The following is a 25,178-nucleotide window of genomic DNA, read 5'->3' on the forward strand; positions in this document are numbered from 1 at the left end:
AGTCCTAACAGTGGGGAACTAAGTTCTGCTTGGAGAGTTTCATACTGGTGCGAGTGATAAAGGTTTTCTAAGCTCAGTTATTCAAAAACAAGCTGTTATATTTATTTTAAAAAACTGCTTAGACATATTATGTTTAATATCTCTTTGGCTTCTGATATTTTGTCCCTTTTTTATCCTGCTTGCTAAGGTGTAGGAGCAAAGCATCCTTATCCCTGTCTTTTCCACTTTGTTGCACTCCCATGCATACCTATGTGTACATTGGGAAAACAAGGAAGATGCACTTTCTCATAGCTAACTGTTCTGGTGCCACTTTTTGATGCCTCCATAAGGTTCAGTGGCTAACTATAATGTTACTACATTGGTTTTAAGTGCTTCCTTGGGAAACAAACATGGATTTGTGGTGTGGGACAGCTTGCTAGAAAGAAAGAAAAACCAGTTAAAGGACGGTTGTGGATATGGTGTTCCTTGAGGAATGTTACAGAAGAGAAATAGTTTGCAGTCTCATATTCTGACAAAATAGAGGCAGAATGGGATGAGGTCAACTCTCTGCTATCAGTGATTAAAAGAAAGACAAATCCTAGCACTAATAGCTGGAAAATATTCAATATAGGAAGCAGTGCAGGTATGGTGTTTCCAGAGGACTTCCTTTCACTTGGAAGGGCAATTGATGTTCTTCAGACTTGTGCATAGGGAATTAATATTTCACAGATGCTGTCTAGTTCTCAAAATTTCCTATCAACAGTACATTTTTTTTAATGGATGGGAATGCCATTAACCCATAGGCTAATGGACCAACTGTAAATAATATATTACATCCTTTCACTCAAATGTACTTTAGAATTTAAATCTGATTAAATATACTGGGACTATTTTAGTTTGTGACTTGACTCAATGAGAAACAGCTGTAATAGGAGGCTGTGTTTGCTTGGTGTATGCCACCTATATAATTCCCAAAACTGTTGATGAACAAAACCTCAGGGTATTTGGAACTTGATGAGAAATAAAAAGTCCTTTTACTTTGAAAGCTCTAGTTTATACTTACTGCTTATCTACTGATAACTTCTGGTAAGCAGACACAAAAGCATGCAGTGTACAGCATGCCAGTGCAAGTTAGAGGAGAAGCAATGAAAATGTGGCTTATCTTGAAAAAACAAGCTGTTAGACTTATTTTGTTTCTTTGATTCAGATAGAGAGTTTTTGTAAAGATAGAGCTGGAAGCAGCACATCTTGCTTTAAGATACGCTTTGTGCATTCTTATCCTCAAAAATCTCTGCATCCTTTTTCTCTTACAATGCCACTAATGTGGCACATGTACATTGAGCATGATTACTTGCACATTTTACTTATTCTCTTGCACCAGGTAGGCACAGCAGCCAGCCTTCCATTTGTGATTATTTTTCAGGGTCACCCATCCAAGAACAGGTGTCCCCTCAGAGGGATGCTTACATCCCCATGACCACGTTGGAATAAATCAGATCTTATCAGTTTGCTGATGTCATGAGGTAACACACCAACCAGCTCTGCACTCTGGATTGCATCTTTTATTTGCACAGTGTAGCTCACCTCCCCTTCCTACAGGATAAAGCCATCTGAATCCACTTATCCACCATCCACTGTGCAAATGCTCCGGGACTCCACTTACAAATCCTTTGTGAATTGCACAGATCTGTTTCCTTTCTTGCCAAGCTGCTGTTCATCCTGAATCACAAGCCAGCACTGAGATCTAACTCACCCAAGTGCCCATGGGGAAGATGCTAGGCACCAGCCCAAGGGGGATTCCCACAGGATGCTCTGTTCCTGATCTGCTTGGAAGGGACAGTAGCCAAAGGCACATACCTAGAAGTCCACTGAATAGATTTAGCTTGAAAGAAGTCTGAATTGTTCATGGAAAGCCCCTGCACTGCAATGACAACATGACCAGGCCAGAGGTTGGCTGCCACTCTTCCATTTTAAGCCTGGGACTCACTGAAGGGACTAGGTCACTGTAGGACCATCTCAAACTCACACCTCCATCAAGAGTAGAACTTTTGAAATATGTCCTAGTACCAAAATGAAGCTTTTGACTCCTTTCTGGGTTGTAATGAAACAATATATTCATGAAAAAAAAAAATGCTCAGAATGTATAGAGTCTCACTCACTTCAAATCATAGAATCATTATGGTTGGAAAAGCCCTCCAAGATCACCTAGTCCAACAGTCAGTCCATCAGTACTATGCCCACTAACCATGCCCCTCAGTCCCACATCGACACATTTCTTGAACACCTTTAGGAATGGTGATTCCACTGCTTCTCTGCGCAGCAAAGACTGCAAGACAGAAATCTACAAGACAAAACATACAGATTTCTCATTTATTTTTAAGTTTGAACAAATGTAGATCATCTGTGTTGGAAGCAAATTCTGCAGTTTATAACCAGGCAGTTCTATCACTGACATATACGGAAACTGAAATAAGGATTATGCAAGTACTTCTCCCAAAAAAATAATCACTGATATTATAACAGCAACAATTATAATTTGTCAGCATGGCCAAAACTTCACAAAACTTCAAGTTTCTTTAGGGGTTAATTTATCCTCATAAAGGACATAGATTCCAAAGAGGATTTGGAGTTTAAATCAAATATCTTTCCCATCTCAGGACTGTTTAAGTCGGTGGGGGGAGAACTTACACTCCCAAAGTCAAACTGAAATTAAACAAACAAAAATTTTGTTAATAGCAGAAAGAAACAAAGAAAAATGGTAGGAACTGTACTGTTTGTGCTGCAAGGATTTTTTGTTTGTTGTTTGGATGTTTGTTTGTTTTTTAAATGATGAGTTCTCTTTCGGGCCTTCTGCAAAAAGAGGAAGCACCCTATCAACATGCATTCTCTGTCTCAGGATTTCATGGGAAAAATCAATGCGAAGTTCAGATCTCTGGCTGGCAATACCCACATACACACGCACTGGGTATGCTTTAGACAAACTTGCTACCCATTTGGCAGGACAAATTTCTGACTGCATAAGGGCCCCGTTATCTCTACTTGGCAACATGCACAATAGGAGCCTGCTTACTGGACAGTAAAACATTGGCCTTAGTGTAATACTCTTTTCATACTTTACAAGGCTAAGCTTAATTAAAAGGAGAATTGTGGATGGCCTCCTTTCATTTGGTAGTAAACACAGGCTCCTTCACCCCATACAAAGCTAATGGTGGTAAATTGGGTGAAGCTTGCCACTAGATGCCATAGTGTTCTATATGAGACTATTGTATTGTGGAATAGACTGCTGGAAGGAAACAGTATTCTTATTCATTAAGTCCAGTTGTAATTCACCATGAGACCCTTGCTGGGATGCTCTCACAATGAGATGGAAGGCAAGAAGTTGTTGCTGTCCTGCTGCGCAGCATCCCTGCAATCTGGGAGGCTGTGTGCCAGAAAAGCTCCCTCCACAATTATCATCCCAGTCAGAGAGCATCTGACTGGGAGAAGCTGATTCTTACATCCCCCTTTTGGGGCAGCATCTAACAAGTATCAGCCATGCCAGAAGCACAAAAAGAATGATGCAAACCATGGTCAGCACCAGGGGAAGTACACTGAGACAGGTCTCATCACCTTGCGGGACTGATCCGCAAGTCATCATGATGCTGTTTCCAAACCACTCAAAACTGGCAGCTACAGACATCACAAAGTGGAGTCCTGGGAGCCTGCAGCTTGTGGGATTCCAGTTTTGAGCTGTGCATTCAGATGTGCAATCACAACAACCTTTGTTGCTTACATTGCAAATACGTGCATGTTGAGGCAGATTTTTGTACGAAATGCACCATGAGAAAGCACTCATCCAAAATTATTGGCTCCTATAAATGTTTTTGTAGGGTTTGTACAGAAAAAGAGACTGAGATACGGAACTTCCACCAGTAATTGAGAGCATGAATTCAGGTCAAAGCAGCTAGATGGCTTTTGCTGGACTGAATGAAATACTTCAGTGATTTCAGTTCAGCAGAAAGACCTCTAACTTGATTCATTTGTGATCCATCACGCCTGACGTCCAGGCCTGAATAATTGGTGCTGGCTGGCAAATATACTTAGCAATACAGACAAATAATCCATCATATCAGAGACTTGACTTTTGCTGTTTCAGGTCATCTCAGAAATTTCTTCTCACACAAATTGTAAATGAATTTGTTTTTCACTTTCATTTGTTGCTGTGACTGGTACTATCAGCATAATTGTCCAAAGCCTTGAAAAGCCCTTCTCTCAACTTCCAGTCTGAATAGATCTAAAGCCAATTTGCATCTGTATTTTAATTCACCTACTTCTTACTGCTTCTTGGGACTTATTTGCCTGTACTATTTGTATTTTTGAGAATATTGAGAGCAATATTTGTATTGCTCTCAAGGTGTACCTCAGTGTTTGTTTTTCAGGTCTAAGAGAAAACTTTTTTGATTATTTTCCCACAGAACCATCAGAGTGGAGCAATGTAGTACTATGAGCAATGTAGTACTATCACTGGGCCATGGCACAGGAGTTGCTGAGGCTCAAGAAGATTTGTATAAGTTCTCATTAGCATTCTCCAATGAAATTGTCCTGGAGATTATCAGGAAGTCAGCAGAGTGAATTTGACTCTCTTTATAAGCGTACAATTACAGTGAGAGAAATTTTTCCTACCTCATTAGGAACAGCACATCTGTGTGAAGGTCCATCAAGAAGAACGTTGGCAAGCTTCATGTAAGCAAACCCAGTTTTCTCAACAGGAGTAATGCTACTTTTTAATGTAGTAGTAGTAGTAGTAGTAGTAGTAGTAGTGCAGCTGTAAGTAGCATCTTGCAGAGGTTTACTCCCTCTAGCCATTTCCAGTGGATTTTCTCTTTAGGACAGAGTGACTGGACCACCTAAGTGCCACAAACAAGAGATGCTGAAATATGAAGCAGCTCCTCAGTACTATGAGTAACAGGCAGCTGCAAATCCTCCTTGTGTTAGTGTTACAATCACTGGGCTATAAAGGGCCTAATTTACTTTATTGTATGTGGAATAAAATGAAATAACACTATGGAGTAAAAAAAATAAAAAAATTGCCATGGTTTAAAACCCGTGTGACTGAAATCAGAGTCAGATTCTGCCAGGCCATTCCCTTTCTTTAGTTTTCATTCTCGACATTCTATGAGTTACTCTATGTCTTGGGTGTCTCGCAGAGCCTAGCCAGAACAGCCTTTTTCTGACTTTCTAAAATAAACAAACAAAGCAGTTAAGCAAACAAACTGAAACTTAAGTAAACAAAGAGAAAGCAGCATCTTCCTGAATTTTAGCCATTTCATAACCACAGGATTTGACAAAAGGTGTGGGCTCTGGGCTGGAAACCAGTCCTCCAGTTGCAAGAATTCAGTCAAAGAAGATGCAACAGTGGAAGAAGTGCTGTTAACACCTTATCCCAGGTTTCCCAGCTGGGCAATGCTGCAGGCAGCAGAATAATAACCAAGTTTTCCTGAAACCCATGTCTCACCAGAGGGCTTTCTTCCTTCTGTTCCCCAGTGGGTCTATTCACATTAAACCACTGATATTACACTGAAATGCTCTGCGGAGAGGGACCTGGGTGTCCTGGTGGACGACAGGTTGGCCATGAGCCAGCAGTGTGCCCTTGTGGCCAAGAGGGCCAATGGCATCCTGGGGTGCATTAAAAAGAGCGTGGCCAGCAGGTCGAGGGAGGTGATCCTCCCCCTCTACTCTGCCCTGGTAAGGCCTCATCTGGAGTACTGCGTCCAGTTCTGGGCTCCCCAGTACAAAAAAGACAGGGATCTCTTGGAAAGAGTCCAGTGGAGGGGCACAAAGATGGTGAAGGGCCTGGAGCATCTCTCCTATGAAGAAAGGCTGAGTGAACTGGGTCTGTTTAGCCTTGAGAAAAGAAGACTGAGAGGGGGCCTGATCCAGGTCTATAAATATCTAAGGTGTGGGGGGCAGAATGGCGAGGCCAGACTGTTTTCAGTGGTGAGTGGAGACAGGACAAGGGGAAACGGCTGGAAACTGCAGCATAGGAAGTTCTGCACAAATGTGTGTAAGAACTTCTTTACAGTGAGGTGACGGAGCACTGGAACAGGCTGCCCAGGGAGGTTGTGGAGTCTCCTTCTCTGGAGATGTTCAAGACCTGCCTGGATGCCTACTTGTGTGACCTGCTGTAGGGAACCTGCTTAGGCAGGGGGGTTGGACACGATGATCTCTGGAGGTCCCTTCCAACCCCTACAATTCTGTGATTCTGTGAAAGAAAGCAGCCTGAGTGACCACAAAGAGAAAGGTGATGCAAAGAATCATAGAATGGCTTTGGTTGGAAGGGACCTCAAAGCCCAACCTCCTGCTGTGGGCAGGACTGTCACCAACCAGCTCAGCTGCCCAGGGCCCCATCCAGCCTGGCCTTGAAAGCCTCCAGAGAGATGGGGGAGTCAATCCTTCCCTCCCACAGCAGCCAGTACTACCTTATATTTCCAGTGAGACACAGGCCTATACAAACCTTGTTGTTATCACACTCGGAAACACCTTGAACTAGACTGTGTCTCCCTGGCTTAAGACCAGACCTAAGGAGCTCCCTCTTAAATTAATCATAGGTCAGCAGTGACTGCTCTGAGATCAGTGCCATTGCATTGTTATAAAATGACAATAAAACAGAGAATTCCACTGTTTTTGGGAAACAGAAGCTAGTGCCCAGAGAGGAGGTGGATGATGCATCTCTGGAGACACTGGATGGAGGCTGGATGGAGCTCTGAGCAACCTGATCTGCTGTAGGTGTCCCTGTTCATTGCAGGGGCATTGGACTAGGTGACCCTTAAAGGTCCCTTCCAACTCAAATGATTCTATGGTTCTATGACTATATTGTTTCTGAGAACAACTTACTTGAAAATAATGCTGTGGAAAACCAAGCTGCTTTATTTCCCAAAAGTTAAACTCAGTTGGGTTGAAAGAAGTGAGGCAAATAATTGTCACAAAACTTAAAATTATTGAAAATCTTGAAAAAGATGCTATCAAAATTAAAAATTAAAAAAAAAAAAGAAAAAAAAGAAGAAGAAAGAAAGAAACACAGAAAACCTTTGGGATGCAGAGGCTTGTTTTCGTTTGCTTTTAACCAGCCATTTGAAAACACTGAAACATGACCAATTCCTCAAAAATGTTTTCCTGACCACAACTTCTTGCATGCAGACAAACACAAGGATGATGCCAGTTCCTGGAAGAAGAAACGTCATTCGCTTTTTTTTAAAACTTAAGCACATGTCTGTTTGTATTGTTGTTTTTCTGTCTTCCTATCTCTCTGATTTTGAGGGATCTTCCTTCCTCCTTCTCTCCCTCCTTCCTTCCCTTTTTCCTTTTTTTTCTCTTTCTTTCTCACTCTTTCTCTCTCTCTTTCCCTCTCTTTCTTTCTTTCCTTGTTTATTCCTGAAGTTAACTCAGTTAGAACAACATCTCACACACACAAAAAAAGTGCAAAATTCCCAGATTCAAGAATTATAAAATCTACGCCAAAGGAAAGAAATAGATAATCATTAGGATATGTGGAACACAGCAGTGTTTAAAGATGGGATCAAAAAATGAATTGTTGCAAAAGATGGTCCTGAATCATTATACTGTATGTGAATTTCAGTCCCAGCAGACAAATCTGAATGAAGGTCACAGGGCATTTAACCCAGGCCTAAAATTGAAAAAGGGTGGAGCTGGATGGTATAGAGACTTGGAACTTCCTACCTCCTGTCCATGCATCTTCTACTGCTGAAATGCACTACCCACCAGCTCATGGAGTTTGTATCCACTGCTTAGTCTCCATGAATGTTCAGCAAACATTGATGCATGTCCATAGGTTCAATTTTTTCCACATGGAGGAATTCAATTTAATCCCTTTGATTCATATGCACTTCCATTTCAGACAACATCATCCCATACTGGTGGGAAGGTTAAACTTCTACTGAGGTACCACCAACATCTGCTTCTGATGTCGTGGGCCAGCGTAAGAAAGTAGGAGGCATTACTTTTGGAGCAGCCCTTGTAGATAGAACACTAGAAATATTCTGGAAGGGTTGCTTGAAAATCTGCTGTGTTTTCTTTCTCTTTGCTAAACTCTCCTAAAAACTTAAAGCTCATTAAACACTGAGAACCTCTGTGATGCTCTTCTGCTCAGAGAGGTGATGCAGTCACTGTCCCCCAGGGTGTTCACGAACCGTGTGGATGCGGCACTGAGGGATGTGGTCAGTGGGTAGAGTGGGGATGGGCTGAGGGTTGGACTAGATGATCCTAGAGGTCCTTTTCCAGTGTTAAGCATTCTACGATCATTTTGATCTCTTTGTTCTGTGTGACTTAGAACCCACGACAGACAACTCCCTGACAGACACAACCCTCTTCTGCTTCTCCAGGGCTATAGCACACAGGTGCTTTCCAGAAGCCCTTGAATTTGGCTACCAGAAATGGGGGGGGGGGCCGCAATCGGCCAACTCCCTTCGCTGATTTCAGAGGACTGATCTTGACACCAGCTGCAATTTGCTATTCATCATTACTTTTCCGTGTGTGGGACGCAGCCCAGGCGCTGACTGAATCAAAACAGGGGTGGTTAACATTAGGGCCGTGTAAAAACAGAGTCGGCCTTTCCCCTCCTTTCTGCGCTCACGAATCCGCAGCCAGACCCCGGTAGCGGCTCGCAGCTGAGTCGGCACGGCCCCGGGGCAGCGCCGAGGCGGGGCCGCATGTGACCGCGGCGGGGGCGGCTCGGTGCCGTGCCGCGGCGGGGCAGTGCGGAGCGGCGGCGGCGCTGGGCGATGCGGAGCGGCCGGGCCCCGGGCAGATGATGGCGATACGCGAGCTGAAAGTGTGTCTGCTTGGAGTGAGTAGCGGCGGGGACGGGCCGCGCGCCGGGGGGCTTCCCCCTTTCTCGGCTGGTGGAGGGCGAAAAGGGACGGATTTGCTGCCTCCTTTCCTGCGGGCCCGTCCGGGGGCCGGCGGGCGGTGGGAGCCGAGACGGGCGGCTTGGCGGAGTGAATTCCTCCACTCAACGACCTCTGGGGGACGAGGGGGCTTTCTTTTTCTTTAGTTTATTCTATTTGTTGTTGTTGTTAGTTTTGAACTTCATTTAAAAAGAGGAAACTGTTAGGAGGCGGGACATGCCGCCCCCTCCCCGCTGCCGGAGCCCCCAGTGGGTCCCCGAAGCCAGCGCCGCTGCGCGCTCCGAGCTCCGACACCATGGGGCCGGGGCGGCGGGAAGGGGAGGAGGGCGGGATGGGGCGGCCCGACCCCACCGGGACGCTCGCGTGGTGCGAGCCCCTCAGCCTCCTGCTGCTTGCCGTGTGCTGAGCTTATGGGCTCTCGTCTTTCACTCGACTGCTTACAGGATTGTCCTTCTTGCAACTTTTGTCTCGTCTTTCACTTTTTTCTTTTTGTGTATTATGTGTGTGCGTTTAACATTTGGAGCGGCGATGTGCTTAGCTGTGCAGTTTGGCTCCGCCTGCCCCTGCTCTGCCCTGCACGGAGGGAACTGCGCGTCTGAGCATGCTGGTGGGGTGGCAAACAGGCCCTCTCCTCCAGCAGATGCCAGCTGAGCGCTGCTGTTTGCTTTGGTGGTCGTGGGCTGATGGTTGGACTTACTAATCTTAGTGGTCTCTTTCAAGCAGAATGTTTCTGTGAACTCCAACATGTGGGATGTGAGTTAGGCAGCTTTTAGCGTCGTATTCCATAAGCGTTCGGGGATCTATGTGAAGAAAACTTTTCGGAGTGAATTCTTTCACGCAAAGCAAGTGAGCTGAACATTTGGAAAACACACTACTGCAGTCCCTCCTGCTCCCTGCTGTTTCTGTTGACCCTTGGTTTGGATGGATGGCATACTTTGCTCTGAGGAGGTGCCAGGATGTGTGCCAGGGCATGGGGAGTTCAACCCAAAGTGTTTGGCAATGGCCATTCCTCCTTTCTTGATGAGAATTCCCGCCTTCAGCTTTTAAAATGGCACAGAGACAAAATAAATGTGGTTTATACAAGCCTGAGGAGTCTGTGGTAGAACATGTGGATATGTCTTTATTTTTCATTCCCCAGTAGAAAATCCTGTGATTTTATAGAGATGAAGTGTCCTGTGAAATGACATTCCTCTTGCCCACTGCTTGTTGCTGTTTTGTAACATTGCAGTGTACTGGAGGTTTTGCAGGGCAATTGTTTACTTCTTTTAGAGCAAGAGAAGAAAGCTATCATGCAGTTCTGTGTTCCTAGGAGTATGCAATTAATCTGTAGATTCATTAAAGTGGCAGGGTGGCAGTTGAAACCCTCAGGAAGATGTAAGCATCTGTAGTTGTATTTGCTTAGTAGATAATGATTAGGGGGATGTCCTTTCCTGCGTTTTAATAGTGTATAATTCTAGGAAATTATCTCTTTTGATCCAGTGTGTCTCATTTGCTGTGGAGGCTGATGCTTTGATTCTTCTGAAGTAAGGAATCCTTCATATGTCAAATCCCTTCATGAAGATCAGACTCCCAAAACAGGGAAACTGCCTGTCTGTGTGAACAACTGCAGTCATCAGTCAGCTGATCTGCTTGAAGTTAGATAGTAACCTAAAAATTTGTTTGTGCATCTACTGAGAGGAGCCTTGACAGCTGCCTTCTCCGTCAGTCCTAGGCCTGGCTCATTGATCTGTGTTGTATCTAGTAGTGCCCTTGATAATTAGTTAAGTCCAACATGTCCAAGTCCTAAAATGAATTCTTATTCTCATTAGAAGTTAAGGACTAACTTGCTTTATAAACCTGTCTTGCTCTCCAATTCTGAATAAATCAGACAGGAGAGTCACTGATTCACTCTGCCTTGGTACCCTGATCTTGTCTAGACCTTGTCTACAGCCTTCAGCTGTGCAGAGAGCCTAGACTTCAGTTATTTATGCCAGCTCAACATTCCTGAGCGAGGGGGAGCTTGTAGCTGGCTTAACGTTGGCAAAGGCAGCATCTCCACATACCTCGAAGCCCAGCTTGGCTATAGAAGGTGTGACTGGAAGGGTGAGGAGAACAGAGAAAACAGGGCTGTGCTCCATGCTGCTCACTCCTCCCGCCATGCTGCAGGACCAACATTTGGCCTGGAGCCATAGCAGCAGAGATAAAGAGTAAGTTGATGGCTCTTGAAGGAAAGCCCGCAGTGCTTGGGTCATGCTGCAGCACAGAGGAGAAGCTGGCCCGTTGTTTTCAATGTAAATCTATCAAAACTTGGATTTTGGTGTCTGCATTTTGCTCATTCTTCCTCAGAAGTAGCTTGTGTTTTTTTAAAACTCTGTGGGCGTGATGAGAGGAATTTGGAGCAGCCCAAGTCGGGCACAAGGAGATAGTCCTGAGGTTTATGTAAAGAAAATACTTGCAAGAGACTGATGGAGGGGAATTTTGGGGCAAATTAAGCCATGTGTGAGTCATTTGGAAGGCTGGCTTTGTTGGTCATGGAGCTTAGTTATTCATGGATCTGGGAAAGCAGTGCTCTTTGAGTTGAGGTAGTTTCTGTCTGCTCCTGTGCTAGTAGAAACAGGATGCCTGCCTAATGGATCAGTGCCTCACGGCCTCAGGTGGAAGAATAGGCAGATAGAATTTTATAGCTATCCTGAGTATGCTGCTGGGCAAGTGGCCTCAAGCCTGCTCTAGAACTACTTCATGTGGTAAATTACCGCTGCTGGGTGGTGATGTATCCACCTGTGGAATGCCTCCATCTTAGTACAAGCAAATGCTTGAGCATCTGCTCCAAGCCCTGTCACGTCACCCCGGATTCCTCCTGGCCTCTCACTCTGACATGTTTGTTCACATCAGTTGCCCCCATGTTAGCGGTTTCTGGTGCTGAGCAGGGTTGAGCTGTTCTGTGGGGGGAGTGAACTGCAGCTGCCATTTGGTCTGACTGACTTCTTGAGTGGAAACCCTTCCAAGGGAGTAAAGGAGTGTTCCTTCTGTGTTGAAGGGTGGCTGGTGGGAATGGCGTTCAAGTGTCCCCATGGGGCTGTGGCTGTGGAGTGCCCTGTGCTGTGGCTGCCGACGCTGTCTTCAGGCAGGCTGAGGAGCAATTTGTGGCCCTTTGCCAAGTCCTGGCATAGATGTGTTGCAGCCACGGCAGATGTTGCCAGGTCTAGGACTGAGGTAAAGTTTCTTGTCTTTGTCACTTCCTGAGGAAACTTTGACAGCACTTTAGAGAGGCTCTGGGAGGTGGCTTGCCAACTATCATCTGAAGTGACTTCCACTGCTGCTTTCCTTTTGGTTTTGTTTACTACATCTTTATGTTCTGACTATTCATCACAGGACCAGAGGAGTTAGGACTGAGAGAGACTTAGAGGGCATCCCTTGGTTCTAAAGCTCATCTTAAAGCTTTTTTGATACCCTTGCTCTAAAACCATGTGACAGTTTTCTGTTCTCCCTAGGGCTACCTTCCAATGCTTATATGTGCTTACCGTAAAAAGTTTTTTCCAAACATAGCGCCTAAATCTTCCTTGCTTAAGCCTTCATTTTCTTCATCCATTTGTTTGTGTTTCTACTTCCTTGCTTGCTGGAAGACACTTTCTGCTAGCACGTAGCCTTCAAATGCTGCCTGCAATTGGTGAGCCTAAGCCTGTAAGTAGAGTGCCATCTTCACTGTGGAGAAGGTCTCCTCAGTGGTTTCTCTACCACTGGATTCCAATGGCCCGCTATGGAGAACAGTTTGTTACATTTGTTGGTGTCCTGCGCCTTGGTGTGAGGTGTCTGCACGTGGAGCATGGAACTGAGCACACAGCTGTTTGGTATTTAAAGTCATTGATTATATGATAGTAGTTTTCTTGAGGGCAAAATCTCAGTTTTCCCTATCATGATGTCATGATAATGTAAGGATCTGGATTGAGCTTGATGTTGGAACCTGTGGAACTCAGACATGTTAGACCTTACATAGTAAGAAGTTTAAGTACCCACTCTTCTCTTTTAAATAGCAATTATATGGAATGTGGATGACTGAGAATCTTTTGGTTTGTGTTGATGTTTATAGAAGACTACAGTTTTATTTCTTATTGGACTCTAAGATGAGCTGCAGTGTTGTAGCCCCAAACTGAATTAGAGGAACCAAAGTAGTGCAGAAAACAAAAGTGGCTGCAAGTCTTGGAAATTCTAGCCCCGTATCCGATCATGCACTTGGCTGGACAATGATTTTAAGTCCTTGGAGAACCAAGAGGCAGGCAGCCAGACACGCAGGGTTAGTGTAACTGCCCTGTTTCCTTGTGCAGCCTGGTGAAGTGTACTCTGAAGTTTGCACTTAAGTGAACTCATGGTGCTTCAATGTTCCATTCCTTTACCCCGCCATTCAAAAGAACAGTCTACTGGGGCACTGAAGAACACTGGGACTCTGATTATTTTGTTTTGAGGAAAAAAATAATTATATAAAAAAATCAAATTATATAGCAAGTGAGAAATGCCTTTTCTCCTGTATCAGTAGACAATTATGTTCAATATTTTTTTCCTATTACATTACAAAATCTGTTTAAGTGGCATGATAAGATTTTTTGCAGTGTAGACACTAAATAGGTAGGTAAACAATTTATCGTGTAGAGCTGTGGAGGATTGGAGTTCAAGTTTTCATATTGACCTTGGCCTTACTGCTTTCCTGACATACTTCCAAACATTTATTTTGTTGTATCTTCCAAAAATTTTGAGTGGAATTACTTAGAAAAGTCAGTAAACTATGTTATGACCTGATTATCTTTCTAGGGAAAGATAAATGTGAAGGCCAAATTCTGCTTTCGTGTACAGCAGCTCAACTAGGCTGGTGGTTATGGAGAAGTGGAAGGCAGAACTGAGAATGCTTTATTTTCAGTAGTTGCAAAGTGTCTGAATGGGAAGCTTTATGTCACTAATAAACTAAGCAGAAAAATAATTACCTGTGGTTGACTGTTGTTGGAGAGGAGGGTGTGTAACCAGCTCCCATCACCCAAGCATCACCTCAACTCCCATCCACTGGTTTTGACTTAGTTGTTGAATGAGACTTTGCCATCCTGATGTGGCTGTTGTCCATGAATCGCACGCAAGCTGTTGTTTTACTGTTTGACAAATCGTATTTATTTCTCGTTCAGGCTTTCCCAGCTCCTAGCTTCTCTCTTTTTTGCTTTCCTAGTATTGGCTAAAAAGCTGTGAGACTTCTTGTTGAACAGTAATCCTGAGAAAAGAAAATTCTTTCTACTAAAATAAGGAAGTTGAATTGGTAGTAAACTCAATGTTTTGAAGAATGAGTGTTGTATTCACCTTCCTTACTGAAGCAGTGCTGAGGCAGTGTGTGAAGCAGTCACAAACTGTGTATAAAATGTGCAGGGGGGGTAAAACACGCTAATTCTGTTTTGTTTTCTTTTAATTTATATTTAAAGTCTGTTTTCTGAGGTTTGTGTTGATAGTAAGACTTGTTTTCACAGCAGTAGCTTGCTTTGTTGCTGTTTGTTGGAATTCAAATTCAGTTTAGGGAAGTGGCAGAATAGGCAGTAGCTGCGCTGATCTTGGGCAAATACCCCTGAATCTGCAGGGCTTTTGCATTTGTATAGAAATTACAATGCTGGTGGATTTTGCTAGTGGTAAGTTGATTAAAATATGGGAAGGCTGTAGACTCTGCAAGTGTACTGGTCGGATGAATGATATTATTTCTACAACTCCTTGTTGTGAGGAGCAGAGAGGCTACAGCTCTGCTCTAGATGATTTCAAGCAGCTGTCTTTTCTTTTTTATCTTACTTCTGTTCCCTCTTCCAAATGCCACCTGCCCAATCTTCAAGGTTGGACAACCCTGCAGGATTTGCTTTTTGAGCATGTATTTCCAGGCTATGTCCCATTCTCAGAAAACAAGCTGTTGAGTGTAAGGCAGCTTATTTCTTCTCTTCAGCGGCTCTGGTGACTGTATCTCTACTTCTGCTGACACAGAGCAGTGGTTTAGATCGTGGTGTGACTTCTTGGTCATTGTCTCTACCTCTGGAGACATGATAGTTCCTTTGCTTGCATTTCCCTGAGCTGCTTCTGAGACCAGACAATGCTCAGCAGGTGGGTACCCAGAGATTCCTCCAAAAGGGTCGGGAAAGCTGAAAAACTGGAAGGTCTCACTCTGATTGGCACACTGGATCCTGACTGGATTCCTGCAGGGAAGAAATGTTTGCCCTGGGTAAGATGGGCAGAGTGCTTCACAGGCAATTTAGCCCTGCAGTCTGGTGAAGGAGCCAGGCCCACAGCAGCTGGCTGGGGACCAGAGACCACAGCTCCCTCTGTGTTGTGGGAGCTCCCCACTTTGTGGCCAGAGCTGGCTGTTGGGTTGCTGACTGGGCTGGCTCTGCCTTCTGAGGAAGGAGGAGGAGGAACGTAGCTTCCTATTTGCTTGAGGTCTCTTTTTCTGATGGACTTTCCCTCTGAAAGCCACTGTAAGTTCAGTCTAGTCTTCTCCATATATACATAGTATCATTAAGGTTGGAAAAGACTGCTAAGGTCATCTAGTCCAGCTGTTGGCCGCCACACCATGCCCACAAACCACGTCCCTCAGTGCCACGTCCACACAGTTCTTGAACACCTCCAGGGATGGTGCCTCCACCACCTCACTGAGCAGCCTGTGCCACTGCCTCACCACTCTGAGAAGATATTTTTCCAAATACTCAGCCTCAATCTCCCTGGTGGGACTTCAGGCCATTCATTACCCCTTATCCCATCAGTCGTTATCTAAGAGAAGAAGCCAGCCCCTGTTGTAGCTGCAGAGAACAGTGAGATCCCCTCTGCGTATTTCTAGCTGCTGAGCCTACTCAACTTTGCAGCAAGTTTAAGCCAGTTTATTCCTCCCCCCCCGCCTTTCACTTCCTTTGGATAATTACAAAAAAACCCCTTTACCTTAATTCAGCACTAATCATGCTGCATGATTGGATTGCGCCCTGCTGGTTGGCAGGGTAGAGCAAGCTCAGTGCTCTGCTCCCTGTCAGGGCTTGCTGTGCCCCTAGGTAAGTTTGGACACTGTCACAGGCAGGAAAGCAGAAGCTTTTGCAAGCAGTCAGTGGACATGAACAGCAGGATGCTTCAGCACACTGTCTTGTGTAAGCAAATGCCAATGTTATAATTTACAGTCTCCAGGCTTGCAGAGCCATTAATGGAAGCTGAACAGCAGTCAGGGGAACAAATGTTTTTTATTTCCATGTGACTATTTTTAAACATAAATTCTAGTGTGCGGTTTTCATGTTTTTTGGAGGATAGGGTAATCTTTTTGGTTTTGCGCTTTGTGTTTGGAGCGGAGTAAGTTCTTGTTTGGGAAACACGTGGAAGCACACGTGCATGAGATCCGGCTCCTGAATGCTTCGTGTCCTGAAGTGATTGTTTCCTGTGTGTCAGCAGGGTGACAGGATGTGGCTGACGTCACTGAATGTCCCGGCTGGACTGGTTACTCTGCCGTGCACAACCGCCATGGATTATAAACATTGTCAGAGCAATCTTTTAAAGTGACAACTATTAGCCTTCTGTGTGGGCTTCTGTTGGTGTCGCTTGAAGCAGATTTTCCTTTCCTTTTGAGCCTGTCTGCAGACAGAGTCAGAAGAGCTTCTTAAAGTAGGCTTAATTTTGATTGATTTATTTATTTTTGCCTATTTAATTCTGGAGCAAAGAAAGCTGAAGTATAGATAGAATCTAACTGTTCTCCATCAAAGCTATATTGTAGAGCGGTGAAACAGGTCTGAATTCACTCATGTACCCTTCTATGTGTATTGGTGTCCATTGACATGCACTGAAGTAACTGACATTGTCTGTCTTACATTTGTAGCCATAGACTCATAGAAACACAGACTGCCCTGGTTTGGAAGGAACCCACAAGATTCCAACTCCCAGCTCCAGAACTCAATCTCTGCATCTGAGAGCAGTGTCCAAATGCTCCTGGAACCTTATTGTCCATGATCACTGCTCTGGGAAGCCTGATCCTGGGTCCTGACCACTGTCTGGTTAAGAAACTCTTTCTTCCTAACCCTCAACTTTCTCATCACGGCTCCATGCCGTTCCCTTGGGCTCTGTCACACAGAGCAGAGCTCAGTGCTGCCCCTCCATTCCCTGTGAGGAGCTGCAGCCACCATCAGGCCTCCCCTCAGCTCCTCTGCTCTGTGCTGAGCACTCCGAGGGGCCTTGGTCATTCCTCATCCATCCAGCCCTCTGGACCCTTCACCATCTTTGTAGCTCTGTTGGTAGCTTGTACCTCATGTATGTTCGTGTATCTTGTGTATATTCTTCAGACATGCTGTTTTCTTGCTTTTGAGTATGGTACTGGGGATTCAGTGGCAGAAGATGAATCATTAAGTGTTTGGTCAACATTTGGTTGGTGCCAGTGAAGGGCAGCTGTAATGGAGATCGCTGGGCTTCAAGGGCATGATGAGAGCACTCACTTGATTGTGGCATAGGATTATACCTGGGTTCAGTTTGGCTCTTTGGATTTGAGTGCATTTTTAGCTTCTTGATTTAAAGGAGAGAAAACACATTATCACTATGGTTAGTAGTTTGGGAGTTAGAAGCATATTAAAACTGAGATATTTGAGGTGCTTGTCCATGTGCAGTCACAACTTTAATCTCAAGCAGTTTCTACCATCTGTGGAAGCAAATATTATGATTGTTTGCTTAAGATAGCGTGTGTTAATTTCAGAAAACTGCCATTGGCTGACAGACCCTGCTAGCAGTGCACAAAGGCACACTTCCTCACTGTGGCTGGATGAATCTGTCAACTGGTAAACTCCTGGAGGGACTTGGGAAGTGAGAAAGAATGCATTCCTTTTACTGAATAGGAAGTACTTTTCCTCTTTTTTTTTTTTTTTTCTTTAAGTGAACTAAATATAAGTAGGTGTATTTTAAGAGTTAGAAAATTATCCCTTCCACTGTATCTTGTTAAAGATTATATGAACTGGAAGCTTCCAACCACACTTAGGCCACAGGGTTTTTGTGGTGTGTATCCCATGCTGATTTCAACTTTTGTAATGACTATGATGATAATCTTACTGTTAGGATAACCAGTTCTTGAGCGTATTGCAAACAAGGGTTTCTGTAGCCTTATTCCTCAAGTCAGCTTTTTTTTTTTTTTTTTTAATATATAATTCTTGTGGACAATTCAGCAAAAATCTTGCTTTGTTTTTGTCTTGGTTTGCTTAAACATCAATGAAGAAATTAAGTTAGTCCCATGTTTAGTCTCATCCACTGATATGACACTGTATTATTTGTGCTATTAGTCTTCTACGTTTCTCTTTTTTTCTTCCCCCCCTCCAAGGTGTCTTTAATAGCATGCCTGAGCATTAGACAAGCATCTGGAATATGTTTTAAGCAACAAAAATGTCAGCTTTGTAAAACCAGATAATAGAAGATCACATCAGTATTTATGTTACAGAAGCCCTAATTTGAGTAGAGTTCTTGTGAAGCACAAGTTGAATTCAAAGCACCGGGCTAATCTCTTCAGCAGTGTGCTGGGGTACATCCTTCAGCCTTAGCTGAACAGACTGAATTGATTTCCAGTCTTAAAGCTCTGCACATACTTAGACAGCTGAACGCAGTGCTATGTGAAGGACAAAGATGAAAGCTATGTTAATTAAGGATTTGAAATAACACAGATCTTGAGCCATTCCTGTCATTTAATGTTAAAAGCTCACTTTTTCCTGAACTTGGTTTTCACAATATGCTAACCTCTATGAAGGTGCTGCTTTAGTTGACTAGGTAATTTAATTGACCCATAATGTTGTGACTAGGTTTGCATTTTCCTTTAGGTTACTGTAAAGAATGAGAGAGAGAACTTCGGGGGCTTGTAGACTAGAAGAGTTGTAAAGGACTGGTAGGGGAGAATGAGGAACACAGTAAAATCTGAGAAGGGGTGAGGGGAAGAGAAGCTGAAAGAAGGGAAACAAAGTCATGCAGAGCAAACAAAAAAATGTGGGGTGAAAAACCCAGCCGCTTCTTCCTTCATTTCAGCCTCCAGTTTCCTTTTTTTTTTTTTTTTCTCTGGTAGATGTAACTTTGTCTTACTTAGCTTTGCTTCGTTTGTGTTTCAAAACATTTTTCCAACTGAACTCACAGAATTGTTGTTTATACTGTACTAAATTGAGCAGTACCTTTTGGCTAGTCGAGAATGACATAAGCCTGACATATCTGGTAGCTGAAAGGGAAGGTCCAGTATGATTTTTATGGGCCGCTTGACATGTCATACAGAGTGCCATTGCCTGTCATTGTGCTGTGTCTATGGTTAGTGGCAACTGTAGGCTATCCTCATGGTCCACACACTGCACCAATGCCAGCTATTCTTGTCTCCTGAGCTCTGCTTATACTGAACTTTGTGGTTTAGCGAAACAATTTGAAATGTTCCCTTGTTTCCAACTGAGAGTTGCAATGCTTGTGTGCTTTTGGCCATTGTCGTTGAATTAAAGTTTCTGAGAGAAGAAGTGGGGAAAAATTATCAACACTTAAACTGACTCACAGAGGAAAGTTAGACACTTATCTCTTACTTACTTTTGTGGTGGAGAGAGGAAGGTACATGAACAAAAATGGTTTCTGCTCATTTAAGGGGCTTTTTCCTAAAAACACAAATTCCATGGCAGCAGTGGTACCAGCTTTGGGAGATATCAAGTTGAAAATCAGTGGGATGTGAAAACATTCAAGAAAACAGCTGCTTAAAGGATACAGCCTTATGCTGATAAAGACTTTTATTTATTAGCTGCTTGGTGCAGATAGCTTTGCCCTCAGAATGTTCACGGCATCGCACACAATAAATCCACAGATTAAAAAAAAAACTCAGCCCTGGCTTTTTCTATGCTGTGCTTGCTATTACCTATTCTGTTTACTTCTGTGAGTGAGAGAGGAGAATGCACCAGGTGGGTCCTTATGATGCTATTTAAATTAAGTGGTGATGTCTGTAGTGTTAGGGAGAACTTCATGGCCAGAGAAGAGATGGGGATGAAGTAGTTATTAATCTGAATGAACTAAACATAGTTGTTTGCAAAAAAAATCCTAGTGTATGCTTAGGTTTATGCTAACCTCCCATTGTCCATTCCCAGTTCTGCCCATCAGTTTAGGAAATAAAAACACCTGCTTTCAGGGACCTTAATGTGTAATAAATAATGGCAAGTTTCAGTAAATCTCTAACAACTCCCATCACTTGATGCCCATGGGAAGGCATGCTTCATAACAAATGTAGGTTTCCAGAGACTGTGGGTGGGATGGGAAATTGTAAGGGCACCCTGGCTAAACAAGACACTGTTGTCAGAAGTCCAAAAGTTGCTCTGTTGTCAAATCTCACTACCTCAGAGCTTCAGTGGCTATGAGAGATTCCTGACTTCACAGGTGCTGGGTGCATCAACTTGAACTGGTAAGCAGGGGGAGATACTTTGTCAGAGTTCTGGTATTTGGCCAATGTAAAGCTTCTGTTGGTTGTCACCAATGGCTTGGGTTCAGCATTTCAGGCAAAGCATGGGGCAGAGCAAGTGTATGAGGGCAAGAAGTTGTTGGTTTTTTTTGCCTCTGGTGGTTCTTGGGTACTCTGTCACTTGCTAGGATTTCACTGACTCAGAACAAAGATCTGGAGCTGTGATGCTGGTTTCCATTTGTTAGGGGAAATGTCTTTATACAGCTGCTCCCTGAAACTATGCCGCCTTTTTTACTGTCACACACTGATGCAAGAGAGGCTGTCCTTTCTCCACAGTTCAAGTTTCAACTGGTGTTTCAGCTGGTGCTCATATGTGTGGCTTTCTTCTTCCTCTTACGTATTAAATGCAATAATAAGTTGCAGGTGACCTGGGAACAAACTGGGGGAGGAATGTCTGTGCACTGCTTGCTGAGCTTGTAAGAGGGCTGAATTCCCTTCAAGCTTGCCCATCCAAGTTTTCCAGGCAACTGCCTGACAATATAAATATTACTGAAATAGTAAGCTGAATACCAAGAACCATTTCCTCAAGTACTGTATAGAACTGCTGTGCATAAACTTGATTGCGTTTGAATTGCTGCCTTCTTTTAGTAGGAGAAATCGAACCAATGTATTTGAGCAGTAAACCAAGTTGTTTTCATCAGACTGGGATTTCTGGACAATCTGTAATACAAAACTGTAAATGTTTGGATTGAATTATTGACTCCAGACTGACTGGAGGACTTGACAATACCTCTATAGGGAGAAAGTATATCTGTTTTTTCTTTATTATTTAGTAAGATATACTAACAAGTCTGTATTTTGAGATTCTGGCTTTAGTGATAGGATTTGTCAACAGGAGAGGTGGTGTCTTGGGCTTGTGAGAAACAGCAATTCAGGTCAGAGACTATCTCCTTGTCATACGATTGTTTGGAAAGCTTCAGCTGCTGCAAATATATAGCAGGGAAGGTTCACTTAAGAAAAGAACTTGTTTTGGGAAGAATAACACAGAATTATTTCTCTTTTCTTGCTGCCAAACTATACTCGAAAACATTTGTCAGGATGCTGTTGCCTAATGTGTTTACTGAATTATGTAAGCCTCAGGTTATTTATGTCTTTTACTCTAAAAATTGAATTTAGTTTCTCTCATCATTGCATTGCACAATGATGATGAATGATATTTGACCAGATTGCGCTGCTATGTGTACATGTGGCCTGTAGAGATAACAGCCTGCAATCACTACTTGTTATCATTGAAAATGGGAGATATGTTGACTTGTATAGCTATCCCTTTTTTCAAGTTGAAGGCTAGTTATCTTAAGCAGATGTTACTCACAAACATGTTTTTACTGTATTTTAATAGGAATTTCTATGTGAAGAGCAGTATATCAAATATGTATTTGGGGAGTAAGTAGGAAAAGGATGTTGTGTGAGTGTTAAAGGTGTCCCAAGTTTGTCCAGAAAATAATCTGGGTTGCCAGATGTCACTCTCGGTCAAATACACAGGCATTAAAACAGGATTTAGGTATTTTTAATTTGTTTTGCTTTAGCTTCATTTAGCTTGTCCCTGATGTGGTCTCACATGCTCAAGAGATCAGCTAGGTTTGCACTTGGCTCCTTCATAGCTGGGAGAGGTGTTGAACAGTGATCGCAACCCATCTGTAGCACCACCAGAAGAAGTTTCCAGTGGTCTGTTTTCGCTTCCTCACCTGAAAAATGAAGTGACAAAAATGGACATGATCCTATTTGACTATCTGTGGTGCTGCTGAGCAGGGAAGTCAGCAAGAGGGCAACAGGAAGAGGTTGATATGGTAAACTGGGGTGGTAGAGTGAAGAGGTGGAACAGTGTGTCAGAGTATCAGATAATACATTTTCTTGCTGCTTTCAGGACCTCTGTTTGGGTAAATTTACCTGCTTTTCTCTGTTATGCTTTGGTCAGGAGGATCCTATGATTTGGAGATGAGTAGAAGGCAAATAAAGAAAAAGCATGAATCCTTGGATGATAGGTGCTCTATACATTCCCACAGCTATACAGATCTCCTGAAAATGAGCAGGTAAAAATCCCTCAGGTTGATATTTTGTTCAGCAACTGTACTTTACTTTTTTTTTTTTTTTTAATGCAGCAATTTATTTCTGGGGTATGGAGAACCCTTTCCAGCTGTCCTTGCTGTGTTCACACCACTAATTGCTGTGCAGTGGTCCCTTGGTGACAGCAGCAATGAGAGATGCCTATGTTTCTGAGGAAAGGTGCTTAGTCACTCTTCTTTCCATCTGTCTGTCCCACCTGTATAGTTCTTGCAACTCTACCATGTCATCTTCCTCCCTCCCTACCCAGACTCTTGTTTCCCACCTCAGTTGAGCATTTAAGCCAGTGTTCCTTTCTTCTTTCTTCCTGTTCTATTACGGCCATGTTGTCTCATTTCCTCCTCCCTTAGTAACAGGAGTCACCAGATGGTGCTATTTCCCATACAAATGCCCTCCTTTGCCTTGCAGTGCCCTCCAGCCTTTGGAGAAGGTTTTTACAGCCTTAGTTTTGTGGTGCAGCTTCCTTCATGGACAGCAGTGTTAAGGGGTTTTGCTCTTTGCCATAGGCTCTGTCTTGAGACAGTCCCTTTAAGCAGAGGTGTTCCCTGTGACTTCATCAGCCAGTGGCTTGTTTGACCTGGAGGTCCCCAAAAGATGGGACTGCTTCTGCATAGCTTGTGACCATGCTGCTCTGCTCCAAAGCTGCTTTGCTATAATGAAAGCATGAGCAAGTCTCAATTAAGGTGTCCTTTGCACTACTGGGTTCCTACCTCGTCCCCTTGCATCTGGGGGAGGTTATTTCTTTGTAATTTGCAGATTCCTTGGTATGTGCTGTACCTGCAAAGTGACTGCTTCTTGAAAGCTGCTCCTCTTGTTTCATCCTCACATCATTCATCTGCATTGATACCACCTTACTTCTAACAGTTGCTTTTTATTTTTTTTTTAGTGGTCACAATTTTACTTGAAACTGTAGAGGATGTTCAAAACAAGGAATCTTAAGGAACTAGCCAGAACCCCCAAAAGCCACAATCTTAGATGAAGGAATGCAAATAAACACCAAGTTCCTGTCTTTCTTTTCACCAGGCTGAGCACTTCTTCCTCTGCAGCGCTCCCTTGCCATGCTGGCAAGGGCAAAAGAAACTGAATGATTGAGATTCTGCTCTTTGATTTTAATTTAATATCCACTGTTTCTCTTGATGGTTCAGCTACTGTGCTGAATTTGTTAACGTGTGAGGGGAAGGGGATGTTTAAGAGAAGATGCAGAGAACCAGATGGAAGTTTGTGGCAAAGCAGTTTCTAAATGATGTTAATAATGACTGAATGCTATTATCTCTGCTGTCCACCCTCATGCTAGCATGGCAGTGTGGTTAGCTTACGCTGCAGTATGAGCATTGATGAGACATACATAGTTAAATTAAGAGCATGGATTTGAGTTTTTATGTCCGAAATAGATGAGCTTTAAAAATTGTGTTCCCATGCTTTAAATTTCTAGGCTGTCTGCAGTGTTAATGTTTGTTGTTTTTTCATATATTCTGCGGTGTTTTGTCTACAGAGTCAAGCTGAAGAGGGAAGAGCTAAGACAGTTCTGATACTGACTCACAGGCCATATTTTCTTTGTTATTTGTGTTTCTGCTTTGCATCATGGTTTTATTTGTTTTTACTGTATTGAAGTTATTTTAAAAAATAGTTTTGAAGGGAGCAACCTTGTTTTCGCTTTCCTCCTACCACCCTCTTTATAAATTGAGATTGCTTTATGACCCCATGCCAATTTTAGGGTAAGGGAGAAGAGAAGGAGTTGATAGGTCACTGAAGAGCAGTCACATTTGTAAGCTCTGAGTGAGCACAGCAGTCATGCGTGCCACTTTGTGTTTTCCTGGACTATGAGTGACTGGACTATTCAAGTGACTGATAGTCCTCACACCCACTGCTACTGCAGTGTTAAACAAGGATTTGTTCCTTACTGCTGCTTTAGTGCCAGTTCAATCACTGGCCTATGTATGAAGGACTGATACCTCTCCTTCTGACTGGGTTGTCTTTTCAGCAATCTTGTCTTCTTTCAAAGTGATAATGTATCATCTCTTGAGTCCCCACATCTGGATCCTTTGATAGGACAGCAGAATAATAATCTTGTAAACTCTCTTCTAAAGAGTTTGGTTTTGGTTTCATAAAATATTTCACATGTAAAGTTGTGAATCGCTCTTGAAGAGTGAATTTTTGTTAATGTTAGCTCCTATACAGATACTAGTTGCTCTCTCATCTCTGGCTAAGCACATCCCTTTGAAAGGATGACAGAATGTTCTTGGCTTTTGTACTTTCTGGTTTGGCGAGACCACAGTATGTATAGGAGGCTCTGACAGAAGTAGATAGATGGAGAGATCTTAATATTGCAGTTCAGTTTTGGGGGAGTGTAGGAAATGCATTTTTGCCTATGCAAGAGGAAAGGATGCCACAAAATACTCAAGTTGTACTTGAAACTTGGACATTAGAGTCTTCTGTCTCTAGAAGATTAATGAGCTTAGGACCTGGTGGGAGAAAGGGAGAGAACCTGTCACAGTGAGCATATGAAAAGTGGTTTTTAGCTTTCAGAGAAAGTCTGCAAAATGGCAGAACAAATAGAACTGTGTTCACTGGCTCCAAGTAAAGCAGGTAGCAGAGGAGCAGTACATGCCCAACTTTCCTACCACAGTAGGATGTGTGCAGGATGCATGTGGAAGGAAACCACATGCTGAATAATCACATTAGTATGTCAGCCCAGAATCTGGCAGCAGGCATGTGAGGGCTGAATGGGAGCGGGAGAGGTGGCTGTAGAGACATCTAGCTCCAAGGAGAGGCAGAGTTGGCAG

At 43.4% G+C, this 25,178-nt stretch overlaps 1 protein-coding gene across 2 annotated transcripts in view; it reads left to right on the forward strand.

Annotated features, from left to right (window-relative positions):
* Positions 1-8,742: 8,742 nt before the first annotated feature.
* RAB31 (RAB31, member RAS oncogene family) overlaps positions 8,743-25,178 on the forward strand; it is a 57,927-nt gene continuing 41,491 nt past the window's right edge. The window contains exon 1 of one of the 2 annotated variants that reach the window (XM_042808821.1): positions 8,743-8,806. In XM_042808821.1, the coding sequence (XP_042664755.1) occupies positions 8,783-8,806 (24 nt within the window). In that variant the 5' untranslated portion in view covers positions 8,743-8,782. Of the gene's footprint in view, positions 8,822-25,178 lie in introns of both variants that reach the window. The other variant, XM_042808820.1, reaches the window with a different exon arrangement.

Source organism: Centrocercus urophasianus, unplaced genomic scaffold (genome assembly GCF_019232065.1).
Source record: "Centrocercus urophasianus isolate 14NV4802_14NV808 unplaced genomic scaffold, USGS_Curo_1.0 seq_11, whole genome shotgun sequence".
Classification (NCBI taxonomy): domain Eukaryota; kingdom Metazoa; phylum Chordata; class Aves; order Galliformes; family Phasianidae; genus Centrocercus; species Centrocercus urophasianus.